General features: G+C 31.9%; 2 protein-coding genes across 3 annotated transcripts; one reads left to right on the top strand and one right to left on the bottom strand.

The window, feature by feature from the left end:
• Positions 1 to 1,598: 1,598 nt before the first annotated feature.
• On the top strand, positions 1,599 to 4,747 carry LOC146952603 (serine/threonine protein phosphatase 2A 57 kDa regulatory subunit B' kappa isoform-like). The gene is made up of 2 exons (XM_085703636.1): positions 1,599 to 3,402; positions 4,048 to 4,747. The coding sequence occupies exons 1-2, from the start codon at positions 2,263 to 2,265 to the stop codon at positions 4,390 to 4,392; spliced, it is 1,485 nt and encodes a 494-aa protein (XP_085559762.1). The 5' UTR covers positions 1,599 to 2,262; the 3' UTR covers positions 4,393 to 4,747.
• A 701-nt stretch (positions 4,748 to 5,448) lies between these two features.
• LOC146952602 (cyclin-A2-2-like) lies at positions 5,449 to 10,867 on the bottom strand. 2 transcript variants are annotated; one of them, XM_085703657.1, is made up of 12 exons: positions 10,774 to 10,867; positions 10,222 to 10,397; positions 8,779 to 8,992; positions 8,150 to 8,283; positions 7,904 to 7,996; positions 7,423 to 7,556; positions 6,866 to 6,941; positions 6,684 to 6,760; positions 6,563 to 6,596; positions 6,174 to 6,323; positions 5,942 to 6,076; positions 5,449 to 5,807 (listed from the first exon to the last, which is right to left on the bottom strand). In XM_085703657.1, the coding sequence occupies exons 2-12, from the start codon at positions 10,381 to 10,383 to the stop codon at positions 5,757 to 5,759; spliced, it is 1,260 nt and encodes a 419-aa protein (XP_085559783.1). In that variant the 5' UTR covers positions 10,384 to 10,397; positions 10,774 to 10,867; the 3' UTR covers positions 5,449 to 5,756. The 2 variants fall into 2 exon arrangements, with proteins under 2 accessions (XP_085559783.1, XP_085559778.1); XM_085703652.1 differs by having other exon boundaries at positions 10,689 to 10,794.
• Between the last annotated feature and the right edge of the window lie 12,464 nt (positions 10,868 to 23,331).

Raw genomic sequence — 23,331 nt, 5'->3', positions numbered from 1 at the left:
TATATATAGAGACCGAGGTAGTATAAGTTAAATTTTGATGCAACAGAACCAATAGAGGGGGGTAAGTGGAGTATTGGTGTTGTTGTGAGAGATTATGAAGGTATTGTGGTTGCTGCTAGTTGTTGTCAAGTTTTTTCATTACCAGATTCAGAGGTAGTAGAAGCTTTAGCTATGCAGATACATGTTTTTTCTGAATCTTATAGCTGAATCAGATGCTTCTAATGTGGTTCAGGCGCTGAACACTCATCAACAACATCCCAACTATGTTGGATCTATTGTTGGAGATTGCATTAATTTTAATGTATCTTTTTGTAGTTTAAGATTCTTGCATGTTAGACGTGAGGCTAACCAAACTGCTCATTATATAGCTCAATACTCTCTTCATAATCTCGACTGTATATGGATTGAAGAGACCCCACCTAGTATTTCTGCAGTCTTGGCTTTTGATTTATTGTTAGACTTTTGTTAATGAAATTTTATTTATCGTTAATGTTGTGAATTCGTTGTGAAAACTCACACCAATAACAAACTTGATGTGTGGAGCAAGGGATAATCAAGCAACCAATACAAGTTGATCACAGTTATAATCACAAACAAAAGTAGAAAACAACGAGAGAAAAAAAGAGAGAACACAGAAGAATTTGTTGACCCAGTTCGGTCCAAATTGACCTAGTCTGGGGGAGAGAGCAACCATTCGTTTCACTATATGATGAGTAACTTTACAAAAGAGATATCAATGGGTTACAAGAATAAGTCTCCCGCCTAATTCTACCCAAAGCCCCAATCTCTTCCCGTAACCAAGAGACCCAATCCTAATAGTGTTTCCCAAGGTGAATCAACACTCAAACCCTAGTGTTTGTTCCCAAGAGACAAACTTTATACAAACCCTAGTTTTGTTGTTGCCTTTCTAAACCCTTGTTTCATCCCCCTCTATCTCAAAGTTTAGTCTGATATAAGGTCTATATTTATAGTAAAAGTATCGCTTAAAATTTGGAACAAATCTGCACCCAAAAATATGTTTCTGTTATTCGCTGTCAGCACACCATCGTGCCACAATTTTTCCAGTGACTTTCCTCATAACTTAAACATCCAATCGTGCCATGTTGCCCTTCAATCGTGCCACGATTCCTGCAGAACCTAATTTTAAGTTAACTCTCACAGTTAACAAAAAAAATTAGTGATATAAAAAAATGGAAAGACGGACGTGCTCGTCCAAATACTAGTTGTAGTAACTTTTTTTTTGTCAACTAAACTAATGGTTTAATTTATTTTTTAAGGTAAATAGGTGTACAGAGTTCAAACTCTAATTTATTCATTTAACAATGCATTGACTACATGAATTGAGCTATATTCATATAGAAGTAGTAGTAATTCCTTTTTTTTTTTTTTAAGGATGGACGTAGTAGTAAATTGATAATGATAAATGTGTCATTATTTTACAAGATGATAAATGTTGCATTAAATTACACTAACCGTGAAAGTACCAAAAACCATGAAAGAAAGTGCCATCCATTATAATTTGACATAAATTTTGAATTAAAGTAACAATCAATATCTTATCCTTGAAAAATAAAATGAAAAATAGAAACTCATTACATACCCTTTGTTTTCTCTCTTTTTCTTTTGTTTCTTTCTCCATTTTTTTATGGCAATAGATCATTAACGCCAACAACAAGAAAGCCCAACTAAGATTCCTTTCCATTCCATTCCATTCATCACCCAACAAAAATCTTGCATGCATTTCATTTTCTTCATTCTTCTTTAGATCCATCATCTTTTTCCAAATTCATCTAAAAAAATTGTTTATTTTTCTTCTTTTTTCACATTTTCTATAAAAATTGGAAAGATGTTGAAAATGTGAGATTTAATTCAGATGTAACATAATCATTATAACATTGTTGTTATTGTTGTTTTTGTTTACTTCATCCGTAACAAACGTTGTTTTTGTGGTCTTTGTTTTCAACTTTCCTCTTTTGGTTCACGTGTTCTTCAAAACACAAGAACCACAATTTTCAAGATTTGATTTTTACATCAATGCATGGTTCAAAATCGAAAATTTCTTCAACCCCATTTCATATGTGGATCTCAATTTCACGTGGAACCCTGCATTTCTTGAAAATTTTACTTTTTTAGGTGAACGAGATCTAGGGTTTTTGAGGTTCAGAATTGGGAAAACTTTGTGATTTTGGTTGATTTTGATTGGTTCTTGATGGGTGAAATGTAAAAGGTTTGGAATTGGTTGATTTCAGCTTCTGGGTTGCAATGCTGAAGCAAATTTTCAACAAGCTTCCCCGGAAGACATCGAAAACCTATTCGGATGAGCCGTCTCGAGTTGATTCATCACGTGCTGCTGGTAAAAGCCACCAGCGACCGCAGGGTGCCACTGCTTCGTTGAAACGAGCTTCTTCGTCAGCTGTGTTTCCTGCCAGCATGGTTTCTGGTATTGAACCGTTGGTGCCATTTAAGGATGTTCCAAATGCTGAAAAGATGAACTTGTTTGTGAGCAAATTGAGCCTTTGTTGTGTGACATTTGATTTCACTGATCCTGGTAAGAATGTTGCTGAGAAAGATGTGAAAAGGAAAACTTTGGTTGAACTTGTTGATTTTGTGGCTTGTGGATTAATGAAATTTAGTGAACCTGCTATTCTTGCAATGTGTAGAATGTGTGCTATTAATTTGTTTAGAGTTTTTCCACCTAATTATAGGGCTAATGGTGTTGTTGCTAGTGGTGGTGAGACTGATGATGATGATCCTATGTTTGATCCTGCTTGGCCACATTTGCAACTTGTTTATGAATTGCTGCTTAAATTTATATCTTCAACGTGTCTTGATGCTAAGGTAGCGAAAAAGTATATCGATCATTCATTCATTTCCAAGTTGCTTGAATTGTTTGATTCTGAGGATCCTAGAGAAAGAGATTGTTTGAAAACAATTTTACATAGGGTTTATGGGAAGTTCATGGTGCATAGACCCTTTATTCGGAAATCGATTAACAACATATTCTACCGATTCGTGATTGAAACTGAGAAACATAACGGGATTGCTGAGTTGTTGGAGATTTTCGGGAGTGTGATTAGTGGATTTGCTCTACCTTTGAAAGAGGAACACAAAATCTTCTTGTGGAGAGTTTTGATCCCCTTGCACAAGCCTAAATCTTTGGGGGTCTACTTTCAGCAACTGTCCTTCTGTATTACGCAGTTCTTAGAAAAGGAACCGAAGCTAGCAAGCATTGTTATAAGCGGTTTGTTAAAATACTGGCCAGTAACAAATAGTCAGAAAGAGGTGATGTTTTTGGGTGAATTGGAAGAAATTTTGGAAGCAATTAACATGGTAGAGTTCCAAAGGATCATGGTTCCACTGTTTTTGCGGATCGGGTGCTGCATTAACAGCCTACACTTTCAGGTAAAATTGTTACACTGAACTCATTATTTGCTAAGCTTGCTCTTATGTTGTTTTTCCATTCAAAAGGATCAGATCCATTCCTTGATCTATAGTTTGCATAGTGCTATATGTGTACTTTCACTTTCGAACTAGTTAAACATTACTATGCTCGTTATTTTCCAATTATATTTACTTTAAAGTTTTGATACCTACCCAACTATATGTCATTATAAGTGGTCCCTTGAATGTATAATACATGGTGAATCTTTTTGGGGAGATTTGCAGTTGCTTCATTGGATAGTGATAGCTGTTCATCGCACCGTCCTTTGCCTGGTTGAAAACTCAAGTTGGATTTTAATCTATTCTGGAATGAAGATAAAACAAACATTCTATCATGTTTCTGCAAAGCACTATTTTCTTAAAACTCCTCGATCCTGGAATCTCTATGGAGTGAAAGCTGACATTTTTACCTTAGTTTGAGTAAATGATTTAAGTGCTGCAAATTTGTTTGCCCATCTTTATGCATCTGTAGCATTTTTGGCACTTTTTCCCTAGTAATCTTTTGCCCGTATTTTGGCACTTTTTAAAAATTAGCTATTTCCGTTGACATGCTAGTCTGTTAATGAAAAATACATTCTTTTTTCTGTTCATCATGGACTATTTCAGGTAGCTGAAAGGACCCTTTTCTTATGGAACAACGACCACATTGTAAATTTGATTGCTCATAACCGTCAAGTGATCCTGCCCATCATATTTCCAGCACTAGATAAGAATATCAAAAGCCACTGGAACCCAGCAGTTGTAAACTTAACTCATAATATCAGAAAGATGTTCTTGGAGATGGATGAGAAGCTTTTCATATCTTGTCATACTAACTTTAAGGAGGATGAAGCAATTTTAATCTCAGAAGCCGAGAAGCGAAAGGAGGCATGGAAACAACTAGAGCAAGCCGCCAGTCTCAAACCTGTAATTGGAAATACTGCTGTCTTAGTGTCTCCTTTGATGACATGAACTGCATGCAGGGGTATCTCGGAATCCTCAAGAATTGTTGGGTGGCATTTTGGTTTTGGAGGCTATGGTGTTACTTCTGGCAACAAAATTTAGCGACGCTGTTTTGATTACTACTGTGTGGTACGAGGTTTACCTCATGGATAGTTTTGCAAAGGCTCATGCAGTGGATGTGGATCAAACGATTATATAAGAAGCTTGTTTGTAATATCTTCCTTCTGTGTATGTACCTTCTTACATTACAGTCGTTAGTTGCTCTCCATTAAATACAAGTACTAACCCGAGAGCCTGTTTGACAACTGCCCAAGTTTGTATGTTTTAGATTCTAGTTGAAGCAAATGGGTAAATCGCCCTTCAATTTGCTATTATTTTTTAGCAAAGGAAGTTTTTCTTGTTTTTTACTTGAATCGTGTTTGAGACCTCTCAAAAGACAGAACTGTACTCTTCTAAAGTGTATGATTCACTTTGAAATGTATATCAAGTAGTATCAATCTTTGATTAACAAATCAAAGGTGAGAGACCAACAATATCCGATAGGTCCCTTGCATAACTTCTTTACTGTTCCACTTGGGTCAATTGAACCCCTTAGGCCTCCATCAAAATCTGACTGGTAGAATACTTCGGGACTAAAAAGAGATCATTTGCAAAGCATATGTGTGAAATGTTTCGTCCACCTTGACCAAACTAAGTGATCTAGGAACCAAAGTTTACCACATAAAAAATACTATGGCTAGAGGCGAGGTCTAGTGGAGACGACGGTAAGTCTAGGGTTGTTACTTTGCAAGACAAAACCTCAGGCTAACCTAACCTATCATAGCCTTCTCTAGGACAAGTTTGACAAGCATGAACTCTCATTTTAGCTTTCAAACCACTCTTTATGTAGATGGTTTTCTTAAGGATAACCAGCAAAATATTCGTGCTTTTGCATTGGTTTATGTATAATTCGATAAGCAATCACTTTGGTAACAAACAACTTAGTATGTTACTCGAGATGTAACATATATCAATTTGCACGTCATTTAAAAGTATAAGGGGAAAAAAAAGCAAAACTAAACAATATTACGACAATTGTTTTTGTTCATTATACCATAAATAAGGAGTATTGTTTGTTACAATACAAAAGTAACAACATATTATTAAAATACAATTCTCTACTGTCATTTTATAATTCACTACAAGTAGATCAAGAAGCACCAGAGGTTGGTACCATCCTACAAGTCACAACTACGGAATAGTCCGTAACTGGAATGAATAACAACAATTTGAAGGCAAAATAACTGCAATCAGACATAACCACACCTTCCATATATATCTTGATTCAGATATTCCTAAAGTCATTTTCTAGTCTCTAGCTTCTACAGTTGATCCTAGAAAAGAGATTCCACCGGTTTCGGAGACAAATTCGCCACACTATTGAACTGTCATAGGAAGAAAGTCCACTGTCATTAGCTTCTTCATTATGTTAAAGGGAAACACATTTAATTTGGTTAACTCAGTTTAACCACAGAGAGAATAGGTTAATGAAAGAGCAATAGAAAAGGAAAATTCTAACCTTCTGGTGTTGATATTTTTCACGCACAGCATTGAGACGACAGCCTTTGGTGTTAAGTTGCAAATCTATCAGTTCAAGGACAGTAGTTTTCAGTTCTGATGCTTTGTAATTTGTATAGTGCTCCAGAGTTGGATTCTGCAAATAAATGCACATGTGAATCTAATTAGATTTAGGTTTATTTAAGTAGAAACTAATAAGCTAATTGGAAACTAGCAAGTTAATGTTCACAGACCCACGGATGCTCTGACTGGTTGAGGGTCCATCTGGCAAGTAACACAGCAGATGCAGCTATCTTGGAAGGTTGAAACTGCAAGAAGCTGTATTCAACAAGTGCAAGCTCTGCTAAATAGTTTGCCAGGAATTCCAGGTCAGCTTGAGCAACCTGATAACAGAAAAAAAATTACAATCAACTTGAGTTTGTTTGTTTTCCTAATGGAATGATAGAAGTGCTCTATGAAGAAACTGGCACGGTTTGATTAAGATTAGACGACTCAGATTTCAAATTTGTATTTTGATTTATTAAAGTTGAAATGTGAACCAGTCTTGATCCATCGGTTCTGATCTCATTAGATTTCATGCTTATTTTGACCACAGGGAATCTGGTTCGGATATTTTAAATACCTTGGAAGAAGTTTGTGCTACTTGAATGAACCTCCTGAAAGCCAAAGAAGATGGTTATAGTTCCATTAAGCTTAAACTAAATTGCATGTTAGAACAAAAATTGTTTTATTGTAATATGTACCTGAGAAATGTCTTGATTGTTGGAACAGCTAATTGAAAATGCAGAAGATTTAGTACCTCTTTCTCCATTTTCAATACCTATCAATATCAAGAGTCAACGAATATGTGTTTCATATATCAGTCATCATGAATGCAAACTGAAAAGATGAAGTTTCTAGCAATAATACCAAAAGTTATTTATACCTCTTGTCTGGAGTATGTATTATCTGTGATGACACAAAAATCTTCAACTCCAGGAGCACAAATCTCTTCATACTTACTTAAATCCACGAAAGAAAGAAAAAAAGAATAATTTAGAATTTCTTCTTGATAAGTTGATAACGGAGAAAAAGAAGACGGCATTGTACATTATCTTTTGTCATCTCAGATTCATCAAATGCATTCATGATCAAAATTTTGTGGAATAAATTATAACATCATATTTATACTCTTTTCTAACTCTTCATGGCTATGTAATAATAGCAAAGCAAAACTTGGTAAATCGGATTGCTGACCGAAAAAATATCAGGAATTCACCGCAGTCAGTAAGTTGGAACCGTTCGATGAAGATCAGACATTTCATATTTTTAAACTTGGTAAATCGAATTACAAATCAATTTAGCGAGCTGTCTGACTCATCCAACGGTTCTGATTAACTAACTGCAGTACCGTGTAAATTTGACTTTAAGGAATACATTTCCAAGAACTTGCATCTGACATAATCAGGACCAACTAGGAAAATTACAAAGTATTGTACTTACGATGAAATTAGCATGCAAGTAATACCAAGCAACTGCAGCCTTCGTTTGGTAATCAAACGTTGGGAAAGGAATCGATCAATGAGATTCACAGCAAGGTAAAGTGTGTCTGGAACTAGTTTAAACTCATCAGCAACCTGAAAAAGAATATAACAAAGCTTCAGCAAATCCATTAAACAGCCAAAAATTGATGCAATTCAATTTATAGTGCTCATATTTTTAATGTTGCTTTGTCTAAGAAACAAGGATACAACTTACTAAGAGACTGTGTAGGAGAACTTATGAAAATAGCTTACGACATGTCCATAAGCACTTTCAGCTTATTTCCATAAGCTCACCGGGATAGCTTATGAAAACATCTTGTAGCTAATATGAAAACAGCTTATGCATAATCACTAACATAATAAGGGCTTATACTATAAGTGCTTAATTGAGTTATTTATCCAAACAATGTTTAATACTATAAATCTGTAATGGTACTAACCTCCACAAGCCAGTCAACCAGAATCCCCCTCATGCCGGGAGTGATGTCTTGCTGCAAGGTTTCCATGTAATTGGCTAATGGCCTCCTTTCACACTGGAGAGATTTAAAGTTTCACATTATGCAACAATGTTACAATATTAATGAATAAATATGTTGTTTACTTTTATACTCACATGTCAAACATCAATAGAGTATTAGTAGCTATAATCCAAATGAAAAAAAAAAAACACATTTTACAACACAAACCTCTCTGACATGAATACTAGTGTATATATCAGGGGCATAAGAAGTCCAAATAGGAGAATCCTTTAACTTCGAATCAATGTCCACAATTCCCAAGCCAACTGAGGCACTTAGTTTCCCACATATCAAATTTATGTCTGCATAATCCAATCAAGATAAAAAATAACAATAACTAATAAGTAATTAATGAAATGCTAGTAGCTTCTAATAGTAGGTTTTTATCTTATCTTTGCAGTGAATGACTAAATACTCAACTTCATATTGTAAATCACATGAAATTGTAACTCAATGAGCTTTAAAGTTCCTTGTATATTTATACTATCATTGCCTTGTTCAGTTAGCAATTACTACTGATATAAAACTTGATTGTGTGAGCAATGTATTAGCTAGTAGTTACTACATTATACATATACTATGCACTTGAATGTGAAATGAGAAATAGGTATTCACTATCAATGAAAACTTTTTTTTTTTTTTTTTACATGCATCCAATCACATCTCATCATGTAATAATTTCGAGATATTTTACGAACTAACATAGAAAAGTGATATAATAATGAGATGTGAATGCGTGTGTAAAACTTACTTATGCCGATAGTGCATACCAGTTATATCCGATAAATGAAAAATACCTGTATTTGGAGAGTTGAGAGTGTCCTGCATTGAAAGCAGGGAATTTTCCACAGAAGGTTGCACTTGCAAGGACTCTTTCTTTGTCATTGTTGATGTTGAAGAATCTTTAGCTAACTCTGTCTTCTTAACATCCTCTTTGGTGGTGAAAACTTGCAAGGAGACATCATCTTCTGAAGCTACATTGGTCTTTCTCTTCTTAGAACCTTCTTTCTTCTGTGTAATGGACAATATCACCAAATCAGTAGTTACAAATTAATTTAAACAGGCAATGTAGTTCAAGAAATTATTCACTCCATTGATTTACAAAATCTCATTCAATTAGTCCTTTTATGGACAAAATATAGAGTCAAATAGTTCTAAATTGTGGTCTGCGCAGCTGCAATCGCGGTTGCAATATAAAGCTTTTAGAGGTCTTCACCACCGTATCACAATGATAATTGTGGGCCGCGTTTTGATGCAATATCAAAGTTTGTAGCGTAACTGCAACTACGCCGCAATTTAGGCTTGTTCTGACCAACTCATACACAGATTCAAGATCAGTCCATGTTTGGTCAAGATTATCCATGAAAACATAATTGCCTTTTTTCCCTTTCAAAGTACACAATCTTTGAGTTTAGGTAGTTTCAACGTGATTTTAGTAAAACTTCAAATGATGGTTAATTACGTTAAGTTGATGGTTAATGATGTTGGGGAGTCGGGGGAGCAACGATGAGCCAATGCTACAAGACCACAATTAAGGTAGACACCGCATCTCCACCCAAAATCCTAAGGCATTAGTTATATGGGCCAACTCTTTTATATATGCAACATTTTTTTCATTCATAATTAATGTGAGACTAACCGCACAAACTTCAACCAACAAATGAATATAAAAGGTGGCACAACTTATTGACCATCCACTCAACACAATTAACTACAATTTTAAATAACTACGACTTTCAAGTGCACATTTGAACTCAAATCATGGTTAATCAATATCATGTATATTTTAATTCCAAGAAATTATGTATATATTTTAACACAATTTGAGTGGTTAATGGACATATATGCATCATTGAATTCAAAATCATGATTGATTCCGTTTAACCATCTATTGTACGTAATAAAAAAACCCATTTGAACCATGTTAACCATTTAAATTACTAAGGAATTTTGATGTCAAACTTATGGTCAAAATAACACAATTATTTAAAAATTTATACTATATTTTATATAAACTTTCAACGAGGTGTTACAAGAGTTCAGATCTCCATACAAAATGCTTGTTTTTATAGTACAAACAAACATGTATTGATGTCCTACAAATTATTTCAATTCATACTCAATTTTAACAATTTAAAAAACACACATGAACAAACCAATCTCAATAATAATAATAATAACAATAACCATAATAATAATAATAATATAAAAATCATAGTTACATTTATATATGTATATACCTCAAAATTTGATGTATGAGTACGCTTATGATGTGATTTTGCAGAAATGTTGGTCACATCTCTCAGTCCAACAACAACAGCTTGTTCATTTCTTGAAGACTCCTTCAAAGCTTTAGCCCTTGCTCGAGTCACCCTCACATTCACACCATTTTCTTTGTCCATTTTGCTCTCCCTCACTGTATCAGTCACAATATTAATTCAATACTTATATCAATTCAAAAACAAATAAAATAACAATAGTCAATGATAAATATTATATAATTCAAGAAGAAGTTTCTCTTTCATTTTTATAATAAAAATATACAATAAAAAATATATTTATTTATTTTTTTCATAGTTGAATTTTTATAACAATGTGGAAGTAATAATAATAATAATAATTATAATTGAATACAGATCTATGCAACATGAAAATGAAATAATCATAACATAGAAGAAAGTGGATATTTATGCTACTATAAGCTTACTGATATATTGAATATTCAGAGCTTATAATATATCATGGAAAATTCAGAGAGAGAGAGAGAGAAGATGAGAGAGAAAGTGAAGTACAGAAATGAAGTGTGTGGAAGTAGAAGAAGAAAAAAAAGAGTGTGATTGTAGTGATAATATTAAAAGTTGAGCGTGGCCGTAATAGTGAATGAGTGACTATGAGCGGGAGACACGGTGGCAGTTTAAATTTAGAAAATCCAAACGCTACAATCTGTTTGTATTATAATCACTTGTTTGGATTCATGTTTGCTTCAACATTTCATGTCTTCAAAAAGTTACTTTCCAAACACATGCTAGGTTTTTGTTTTTGTTTGGTTTTGCAATTTGCCGTGTTACGTACGGAAGCTCCGTTTTCTAGCTTCTAAGAACTACGACGACTTTGTATTGGTGTCGTCGTAGACGTGTTTGTTGGGTTATCAAACGTGGGACCAGACAAGTGCTAAGTTTATCTTTGGATCCCGATGGATTTGATAAAATAAAGATGGATTATTCATTTGTTTGGTTTGGCGTTACAGTTCCATTTCTTGTATTACAATGGACATCCACCGTGAAAAGTACAAAGTTACAATTGTTGGCTGCTTACCGTGAAAAGTACAAAGTTACAATTGTTGACTGCTTGCAGCTGTTGTCAAACGTGTGGTGGGGTCGTGAAAACAAACACAGACTATGGCATTTTCGATAAAAATTACATTTTAAGATTTTAATAAGATTATGGTATTACCGATGTTTTGTCAAACTCACTACGAATCTATACATACACTCAGATCTGATTCCCATGGTCGCGCTGCATGGTAGAGCGGTCACACCTACCGATAAATCAGGCGGAAAAAAGTTTTTCCTTTTGCTTATTCCTTAATGATATTATATAAACTAAATAAGGAATTAATTGATAAATAAAATATTATATACATGCTAGGTTTTTGTTTTTGTTTCGTTTTGCGACGACGAGTTTGCCGTGTAATGTACGGAAGCTCCGTTTTCTAGCTTCTAAGAATTACGAGACTTTGTATTGGTATCGTCGTAGACGTGTGTGTTGGGTTATCAAACGTGGGACCAGACAAGTGCTAAGTGTATCTTTGGATTCCGATTTGCTAAAATAAAGATGGATTATTCGCTTGTTTGGTTTGGCGTTACGGTTCCATTTCTCGTATTATAATGCAGATCAACTGTGAAAAATACAAAGCTACAATTGTTGGCTTGTAGCCATGGTCAAACGTGCGGTGGGGTTGTGAAAACAAACACGGACTATGACATTTTCGATAAAAATTAATTTTTTAGATTTTAATAAGATTATGGTATTACTGATGTTTTGTCAAACTCACTACGAATCTATACATACGCTTAGATCTGATTCCATGGCCGCACTGCATGGTAGAGCGGTCACACCTACCGATAAATCAGGCGGAAAAAAGTTTCTCCTTTTGCTTATTCCTTAATGCTATTATATTAACTAAATAAGGAATTAATTAATAAATAAAATATTATATACAACAATCTTATCAACAAACCATATAAACAAACAAAACATAATTTATAAAGTAATATAAAAAATTTCTAAAAGATTATATCTAAATAATGTTAATTACCATGAAATACATATAGTTGGCAGCACTAAGACACAATACAAGATTAGGAATTAAATCTTTAAGAGTATCGCAAAAAGGATACGAGTGTTATTTAAGTTTTTTTTTGGTAGTGTTATTTAAGTTATACATATAGTTGGCGACTTTAAAGTTTAATAATATCACTTAGAGTCCGTTTGATGGTCAGCATATGATAAAGGCACGATTTGATATAAAGCTGGATAGAGATAGGATATGATAAGGACATGATAAACATTAATCATATCATGTGTTTGATGCACACATGATAATAAGTAGGATATCATTATAATTAAATGAAAAAATTGCTCTAATAATTAATTAAATATTGTAAAAATGGCACGTTATTAATTATAATAGAAAATACATGCTATCATTATTTTAAAAATGACAATATTTTAAAAACGGCAGAGTATCAAGATAATAAATAAGGAATGATCTTCTAATCCCATCAGGATAATTTCTAACCCAGCTTATACTCAGGATAGAAATTACAAAGAAAAGTCAGGATAGGATAGAAAAATTGTTTATTTTATCCTATCCCTTTGGTGCATCAAATATGAGATTTAAGCAGGATATGATTAATGTATCCTATCATGTCTCCCTATCCTGACCATCAAACGCGCATGCGCATGATAGGATAGAGACATGATATGATAAAAAACTGGATAATGACAGGATATGATAGTAACAGGATAAACACTTATCATATCTCATGTTTGGTTAACACATGATAAGAAAAATGATAGCATTATTTAATCATATTATGTGTTTGGTGCAATATTGACATGATACGATATATATTATACTTAAATAATAAAATTACTCTAAAAATAGTGATAAATTTGTTTTAGATTTTTTTTTAAAATTAAAATTTAATAATTTATAAGCAATGAAATAAAGCAGGGTCGTGAATTGTCTTCTTCTACAAATACCACCCACCATAGTAGCAATTATTCTTGAAAACTCGATCACAATGGTAGCAATTGTAACAAGAGATTGAAGGAACGTCATACACTGTAGCAATTTTAGAAGGAACAACTAACATATAGATTTACATAAATTAAAGAATAAATAAATAAGTAACAAGAAGGCATAGTATCGATTGGGTTCTGAACGTAATCGAAGCACAAAAAGAAAGAAAAAGATTAGAAAAAAAAATTGAAACAAAAATAAAGTGAATTGTTAAAATGAAATGCACAGGAAAAAATCAACGGGCAATAGAATAATTGTTGTTGCAGAGGGTAGGAAAGAAGAAGCACAGACAAAAGAAAAAAAACGGTGGAGAAGAATAGCGTAGGGTGGGAGTCGAAGAAGAGTTTTGAATGAAACAGTAAACACGCGTTTGATAATGTTATGCTATCAGGTTTGTAACCCACCAAAAATTAAAGATTAAAATAACAAAGGAGAATTAGGATAGGATTAGAAATAGGTTAAACTTATCCTTTCTTATTGGTGCATCAAACAACGGATTGATTCAGATAGGATATTTTAATCATATCATGTCTCCTTATCTTGCGCACCAAACAGGCTCTTAGTGTTATATAATCGAAATAGTCTATAAAACCGATTTGAGTGGATATCAAACACAATGCTAGTGTGTTGTCCAATAGTTAGATCAAAGTTGCAATCGAACTAACAATGATGTTAATAAATCAACCGTAGATTTAATTGAATTGGTAAAACTAGGCATGTGATTTTTTCAGACACTTGATTAAGGATAAAAAATGGTTCACTAAAGAAAGAAAGAGAAATTACTAAAAAAACACTAGGAAAAAAAAAGCTAGAAAGGAAAAAGTATGTACGAGAGGAGACCATAAAGACGACACATATAAGAAGAAGATAAATGCACTTCACCACTATGAGAAGGGCAAGAAATGAATGCCAGATCCAAGACGTCGCAACCACCACCACTAGAAGAAGGACGAGAAATGAATATTAGAAATGAAATTGCATTGCTACTATGCTACTCAAACATTTGGTATAGAAGGTAGTATAAGTATACATATTCTTAATACATTATCGACTTATTGCTTAGATCAACGATCCATTGACTTAGATATGAAGTTAATAATTGATTCGAGTATAATTTTTTTGGTTACAAAGCTAATCAAACAAAAGAAACACAAAGAAAAAAGAAAAGAAGAAACAACTAGGCCCTAGGGAAATAAACTCCCGAAGCGTCACTCCTTAACAACCCAATGAGATCTGTTGGAGGAGAGTGATGAATAATGATGTCAACATCTGAATCAACCCCTAATTTGGCCATATAGTTCGCACTCTGATTGCCTTCTCTGAGAGTGTGCTGGAGAGAGAGATTACCGGTGGTAAGAAGGTCCTTAATGTCCTGAATTAGGATAGCATAAACATGATAGCGCTGAGCGTCCCCCTTTATGAGATTAATGGATAAGAGAGAATCCGAGTAACAAACCAAATCAATGATGCACATGCTTCTTGCCAATCTAAGGCCGTGGTAGATTGCTGTTAGCTCAGCCAGCAAGATATCATCAGAGTGGGAGATCGAACCTGAGAAGGTTTATTTTAAAAATGGCAAGGTTTATTTTAAAAACTTATTATATTGAAATAAACATATTTTCTTATTATTTAACTTTTGTAAGTTTCCAACATAATTTATAAACTCCTATATGTCTTAAGTGTCTATGGCAAGTATGAGCATATCTTCAATGATATAGGAATGTTTTTGGGCATTGAGTGTACTAAGAATTTACTTAATGCATGTGGTGTTTCAGATATTCGAATAGTTATTCGAGTCTAAACAACAAAAATATTGACAATAAAGAATGAGTCCATAAGATATCTTATGAGTGTTAACAATAACACAATATACAAGGAGAGAATAGGAGAAGGTGAAAGTGGCTAAGGTTTCAATAAGAATGAAAAACTATGAATACATCATGTTACAAAGAGAATATATAGTTGAGCATAAAAAGACAAGATTACGCTTAACCTAGCGATAATAAAATGTCCAATAACACACTATCTAATTCCTTCTCTAAAACTTACAATGCATTAACACGACGCATCATGAGTTTGTCAATTAAAAAACAAAAAACATTTAATAGAATGTATTTTCATGAACAAGTCAACAATCTACAAAGAGCAAGCAACAAATGACAATGTAATGATGTTATGCTGAAGATGGTGACGTGTCAAGTGACAAACAGTCTCAATGTGTTTAGAACATCCATGAAAGATCGAAGTGTGGACAACTTAAATGGAAATCGTGTTATCAGAATACATAGAAATTGGTTCATAAAGTAACCAACGAAACCAAACTTTTCTAGCAGTGGAGCATGATACTTAGATTTTGTAGAAAAGAGGGACATTGCCTTTTTTTTTTTTTACTCCTCTAGGAGATGAGAGAATTTTCAAAAAAAAAAAATATACAAAACCATGTGTTAGACCTACAACCAGTCGAGTCACCACTCACCAACTCAATCAGCGACTGAGTAAGCATGTATGCTTGCTCCAAGAAAAAAGATGACAAAAACAACACGCTTTAAAACAAAGTCCCCTAAAGATAAGGGAGAATACAAAGTAATAGATAAAAATAGGCTTAAATGTGTGTTTAATCCCTGCACTTTCATCACTTTTTTGGATTGGTCCTTACACTTTTTTTTGTTTGGTTTTAGTCCTTGCAGTTTGTAAATAAATTGGTTTTGGTCCTTCTGTTAGTTCAATGTTAAAAAAAAAACCAAAACTAACAGAGTGCCACGTGGCCCAATTATATCATGCCACGTGGCACCTCACAAGAAAAAAACTAAAATTAAAAAGAATTCAGATAAAATAATTGTTTTTAAATTATTATTATTATTATTTTTGACAAAAAATTATTATTATTATTACCGTCTGGAAAATTACCGGGGAAGAAAATAAAGCTTTCTTCCGTAGAGGCCAAGTTGGAGATTGGAAAAATCTTCTCTCAATTGAAATTTAAAATGATTGAACGGTTAAATACAGTAACAGAACAAAAGTTGGGTAAACATGGGATGAGTTTTTAGAGGAGAGATCATAGGAGTGAACAAGCAATTTAGACTATATATTGCACTGTTTTAGATTTTTAAGTGTTGCGCCAATTGAGTTGAACTTGAGTCCTATATTTTTATTTTTTTTTTGTTTTTTGAAAGAGGTTTATTGAGCTTTATGTGCAGTATGTGTCAACATGGTTTATTGAGTTTTCACGTCGCCTTTGACGGTGGTGACAGTGACGAGCACCGGCTGCCATTGATTTTCCCTTCCTTTTTTATTTCTCTGTCTTCTTCTCCCTTTCTTTTTTTTTGTTGGTTACAATCTTCTTCCCCCTTTCAATCACGTGTCTTTCTTTCTTTTTTAATTTTTTATTTCTAAAAATAATAATAATACTAATTTAAAAACAATTATTTCATCTGAATTCTTTTTAATTTTAATTTTTTTTCTTGTGGGGTGCCACGTGGCATGATATAATTGGGCCACGTGGCACTCTGTTAGTTTTGGTTTTTTTTTTTTTTAACATTGAACTAACAGAAGGACCAAAACCAATTTATTTACAAACTGTAAGGACCAAAACCAAACAAAAAAAAGTATAAGGACCAATCCCAAAAAGTGATGAAAGTGCAGGGATCAAACACACATTTAAGCCATAAAAATATCATCCCTAAGGTGTCTTGATTTATTTTTCTCAGATATTAAAAGTTGTTTTAATTTTTTTCAATAACTAAATTAGGTCTTAAGATTTTACTGACGAACTAAAATCAATCTTCACTTAAAAAAATTCATAATATTTACGTTGATTATTTTTACTCACTATTTAAACATTGATTATAAGTAAAAATTACATGCCAACAATATTTTTGAAATTCATTTTTTAAAGTTAGGAAATTTTCTTTATTCCTATAATTTAATGCTTTAACTAAATTTATTATTTAATACTTAAATTGGTATTTTTCTTTATTCGAATAAATTTATGATTTTATTAATTATTATTTACTTCTTAAATTGCATTTCTATGTTAGGAAAAATGATATATTTTATATGATTAGTCACTACAACTTTTTCCTTTATTCTAAAATAAAAAACTTTTTCCTCTCACAATAGAAGGCAGTACAATTCATCAAATAACATAAAACTAATTTTTCTATAATATATTCAATTAATATTAACCATTTGTTGAATCTGATATTTTGAATAATTTGATATAAAAATACATACGTCAAACATATATTCAATGAGAATAAATTAAATATATATGTGTTTATTTTTTAAAAATTTAATGGATTAGGATGAATTTAGAGAAAACATTCTTAATAAAAATTTTGAAGACGTTCGACAAATGTAAAAAAATTTGAAAGTAATTAAAAGTTACGTATCCACATGAATTGTAAGTAGAGTGAAGCAAAATTTGTTCTACTTCGGTAATAAATTGGGAGTTTATTTGATATCACGTCCTTGTCACTACTTTGTAATGAAAATCCTAATTGTAACAATTTAATATTCTATGATCACGATATATTATTAGCTAGTTAGACTAATTAAGATCAATTCCTTGGTTCGAAGTCTCATTTACCTTCTTCTTCTTTTTTTAGGGAAAAGTCTCATTTATATAACAAAGACCTTCAATTTCTTAGGTGAACAAATGTCATCTAAAGTACGATCGAATCCTAATTTTTTATGTTACATGTAGACAATTAAATATACCAAAAACAATCATCTACTAAACAATTATCTAAATCACTTTTATTATTATTTTTTAGTAGTGTTTGTTTAGAATTAAAAAAAATATTATTTTTGACTCAAATGAAAAACTAGTAGGAATAACCATTTTTTTTTTTAATAAAACGAAGGTGACACATGAACAAGTTAAAATTTATTTATTTGTTAAAATGTGATATTTAAGAATAGTTGACAAACTTAAATAGCTTCAAATTTTTTTAAAATTCCTAAAAAATCTCTATGTTTTTACACAAAATCTACGTTTTTTAAGTTGAAACAAACTCATCATCAAAAACTTACCCAAAACACCCTTGAATCTATTTGTTTGATAGTCTTTACACTCTTTTATCTTTTCTTATCTTATCGCGGTTCTCCATTTATTTCAACAATCATTTGGACACAAATTCTTACAACCACACCGTACAAAAATACAAACCGGCTACCTTTTATCCTTATTTATTAATTTTATCAGGTCTGCAGCAATTTAACCTAATATTTTCCCTCTAAAATGTTGCATTAGGTTAGCAGCAGTTTAACCTAACAAATTTCATCTGAAATGCAGCGCACCTATTTAACCTAACAAATTCCCTCTAAAATGCAGCAATCCCTAATATTTCTCCTCACTGATGAGTTTTTCATTCCTATCCTGTTGTGTCATCGTTTGTATATATTTATTGTTTATGTATACTTTTTTTTACAAGTTGTTGCACACTTATTTAATACGTTTACAAACAGAATATCCTAATTTCCATGCAAACCCGGCTATATATAGCAAACGAATGAATAAAAAGTTTGAAATAGATAATATTGATCAATATCTTAAGGTTTAATGATAACAATACACATTACTTTTTATTTTGTTTTTGTGTTGAATTCATACCTATAATTTTATTCATGTCAATTATTATCTTACTGTTTCATATTTATCATAACTATAATTTTTGTTGAACCCGGCTGCAGATGGTCATTCTCTACTGTTTTTGCCATTATGCCACAAAAGTTTTCGTTGAATTAATTTTGCTTTTAAAATATATATTCACGACACTAATTTTTAATTAATTACACCTTATTAGCAAACCTCTAAAACCGCCCTCCACTTCTTATCCCAACTTTTCTATTTCTTCCCATAAACTTTAATTTTCTCTTACGTTTATCATTTTTGGGAAATTACATAATTAAATAATTATTTCAGCTCATAAGACCAATGCAGCGCACGGGTCATCAATCTAGTCATTTTTTAATATTTTTTCTGCTCACATTTGTTTGCGTGTCAAACTTCTATTGATGGATGGGATACGATGCCTATGCAAAGTGTACGCTTTTTGTGTTCATATAACATGTCTGTGATATTTTTATGAGAAAGGGTAATGATATTTGTTCAATCCTTTGATAACAACTTTTGTGATAGTACTCCCTCAAAAAACTTTTGTGATAATATTTTTTTCTTTTCTTTTTATTGATCAAAAACAATAGAGAAAGAAAAAGGAAGAGAGGGAATAAAAACACCAAGTCAATATGAGAGAGACGGTTGTCAAAAAGTTTTCATAAAATAATTGTATAAATATCATTTTTCATGAGAAATGATATTTGAACAACAATTTTATAATAATATTTATGACAATTTTCTCTATCATACTTACAATTATATGTTTTGACCATCTCTCTATTAATTTAATTTTTATATCAATATATATATATATATATATATATATATATATATATATATTTCTTTGTATATTTTATTTGTCCCACAAATTATTAAAAATAAAATTTTTTTTGACAAAATAATTATTAAAAAAAAATGATTGTTCAATTAATACTTTATTTTTATGGCATGTATTCAAAAATCAAAGTATCTTAAAGATGTACGTGTATAATACAACCACTTTATAACAAATATCATTGTCAATTTCAAAAACAAATATCATTGTCATAGTGACTAATGAGCAAGAGAATCACAAAAAAGTTATGAAAAGTTTCAATGAACACGAGGTACAATAGTGTGATTTAGAAGATATCTTGCTACAGTATTTTGGATTCGAATTTCACTTATATCTAACCAAACTAAGCTTGAAATCCAATGATCACTTCACTTCACTCTGTACTAATTTATTTACATTACCGCTGTGTAATAGTTTTTATTAAAAAAAATAAAATTAATTTATAACAAAAATATATTTTAACCAAGGTTGATCACTTGTTGTATAAGTACTTCTATTAACATCTTTTAAGTTTTGATGTATGTCCTCATCCTGGTCGGATGAACCCTCGTCTAGACTCATTTAAATATTTTATTGTAAAACAAAGATATATTTTAAATCCTTATAGAAAAACAATATATTTTACGTTTATTAATCTTTTGATCGACTATGTTTTTATTGTTTAAAACTATATAGTAATTGATTTAGTATTATCAAGTTCACGGTATGTTCTCGTAAACTTAGTTTAGTTGGTAGGGACAATGCATAATATATGCAATTAATATATGTAAGATCTGAGGTTCAAACCCGGACCAAAAAAAAAAAAATTCACATGCAATTAATATATGTAAGGTCTGGGGTTCAAACCCAGACCACCAAAAAAAAAGTTCACGATATATCCTATTGTAGTTTAAGTGATTGAACTCAAAAAACTTGAGATATATGTGAGTGGGTTAGTGTTCAAACTCTAATTACTAACATAACATGAAATAATCACATCTAACTTAAAATAATAAAATAATCACATCTAACTTAAAATAAACAAATTTACAACAGATAGAGAGGTTAATATATTTTCATTAAAAAGAATTTAATTGTATACGGCTTATAAATTTGAACCAAAAATTATTTCCAACACTATTTAGATCCGTCTTCACACTCATTCGTATACAATGTCGAGATAGAGTTGATTTTCATGTGTTTAAATAACACAAGTACCTTTCATGCTTAGCTTAATTACTTCCATATTTGGACACTCAGCAAAAGACATGTCTAGCTTGACTTGACAATATGAGGCTCCTGCGGGTACATGTTTCCAAAGTCCTACATTGGTGCTTTCTGTGTTTCTAGAGTAAGTCCAAGAAAAAGGTTCAAAATTTAAAACTTCACCAAAAATGCAAAGGTCAATTTAAAGCAACAACTTTTTGCTCCCTCTTTGGTTGTTAAAAAAAACCATCTACTTCTGAGATGTATCTTTCAACTTTCAAGTCCCAAACCTCAAAAAATTTAAATTTTGAAAACATATTTCAATTTTGGGTTGGAGCTTGAACAAGTGGTCCATAACTTTTGAGAGAAATAATGGAGTAAATGATATTATTTTACTTGCAGCTTATGTCTCTGACTATTGCACCTACTTTTTACTATTCAATGTATGCTACATTTATTAAACTATATGATTTATATTCTTAAAGTTGATTCAATTTTAAGAATTATTGAGAGGTCCTTGGAGAACTCACTTCCCTCCACCGTTAGTTGGAAACAGATTTTTCAAATTATGGTGGATTTTAGCATATACCAACCATGAAATTACTAAACTACATGTTTCTTAATTTGACAGAATTAATTAAGTACATGAAATGAAGTGAACATCACATATTTTGTTAATTCCTTCAAGCAGATGATTGGAAGATATTTGTGAATTCCAACTTGGGAAGTATATGGATTTAGTGACCAAGACCAAGTCAGCTAGTTATTTATTGAAATCACAAATATTACTAGTTATTAGTTGTAAGTTGATCACATGAGGGATTAGACAGCAACTTAAGTAAACTAGAATAGAAGCAATATGTTCACACACAAATGGATTAGCATGAGTTGGTTGGTTGGAGTGTTTTCTGTTTCTATCTCTCAATATATCCACATGCATCAAATCAGTGTCTGATTATGTTGTATACATATTTAAACTAGGGTTCCATCCATTTAGTTTTAATATTTTTGATACAAAGTCAAATATTTCATATTTGATTATCATTATTATAATTATATTTAATAGTATGGTCAATTTAATAAGAATCGACGAGATAAACCCACTTGAGCTGATTTTATGGTATTGGCTTGAGACCATGAGTGTGTTCATTTCAAGGCCCCGTGTTTGATTTATCATGATATCAATTTCAATGGACTGGTCCATACATAGCTTTGCTCTAACATTAAATGAGCCTCCCAATGGGCGGTGAAATTTGACCTCTCAAATTAGTCGGTTCCTAAGTTAGATACCGAGTTTGAAAAAAAGAATCTACAAGATCACACAATAGAGCAAATTAATTAGAGTATTTCTCTTAACTAAATTACCAAGATTGATTGAGAATGGAGCGTAGAAGCCTAATAGAAATCATTGGGAAAAAGCTCAATAGAAATCAGGGGTTAGCAAGGGTGAGGCGAGGGATGTCACCATCCACATTAAAAATTGTCACCATCTTATAGCTGGCTCGAATTGGTCATGTGTACGGTCCCCGGTTCAATCGATGGAACCAGCCAATCCTAGTCGGTTTTTAAAATTATGCGACTAAGATTGACCCCAAATTTTTTTTTTGGAAAAAACCAAAACGGAATAATGTAAAAGGTTCACACCCTTAAAATATAAATAGGAGAGGATTTTGGAATATGAAAAAAAGAGGAGTTATTTTTCTTTCTATTGAAATTTTGAAAATGAAGGTTTTTTTTTTTTTTTTTTTAAGGAAAAATGAATGTTAACTATCCTTCATAAAAAAGTGAATAGATGCAAAACAAATAAAATGTAGTTAATCATGCTATCAAACAAGCTATTATTGTGAAAATTTGCGAATACAACCATATAGCATAAGAATCTCATCATCAATCAAAAGCTAAAGACTTGAAACATGAGAAAATATGAGAGGAAAAGAGACGAGAATCCATTTATGTAGTCGTCAGTTTGTAACAATCCTTCTCCTTTGCGGTCGTCAATTAGTAAGCCACAGAAGACTTTGATTATTTGTTTTAATAAACTAAGAAACAATATTAATATATGAATTAGCTATTCTCAAGCACAAGTCTTGCTAAAGAATAAACATTAACAAAAGTGATTCAAGATGCAAAACAAAAATCAGCAATATTTTACTGAAAGGACTTCCCTTTGCTCTACTCTCCAAGGCCAGACATTAATACATCTCTAGTATACTTGATGATAGGACTAAACATAATTAGATGGTATCTGATTATGAAACACAATAATTGCTGTATCTCTTCAAAAGATTCAAAACTAGTAAAGTGAATGTTACAAATGTCTTTGATATGTAACAAACATTTTTTGTTTTCCATCTAAAAATTTCATTTCATTAATTAATTCAATGTGCTTTGCGCATGCTCTA

Source organism: Medicago sativa, chromosome 1 (genome assembly GCF_051527215.1).
Source record: "Medicago sativa cultivar Bolivia chromosome 1, Bolivia_mono, whole genome shotgun sequence".
NCBI classification, from domain to species: domain Eukaryota; kingdom Viridiplantae; phylum Streptophyta; class Magnoliopsida; order Fabales; family Fabaceae; genus Medicago; species Medicago sativa.
Note: the sequence above shows the minus strand (reverse complement) of the source record. Positions and strands in the feature narration are given on the sequence as shown.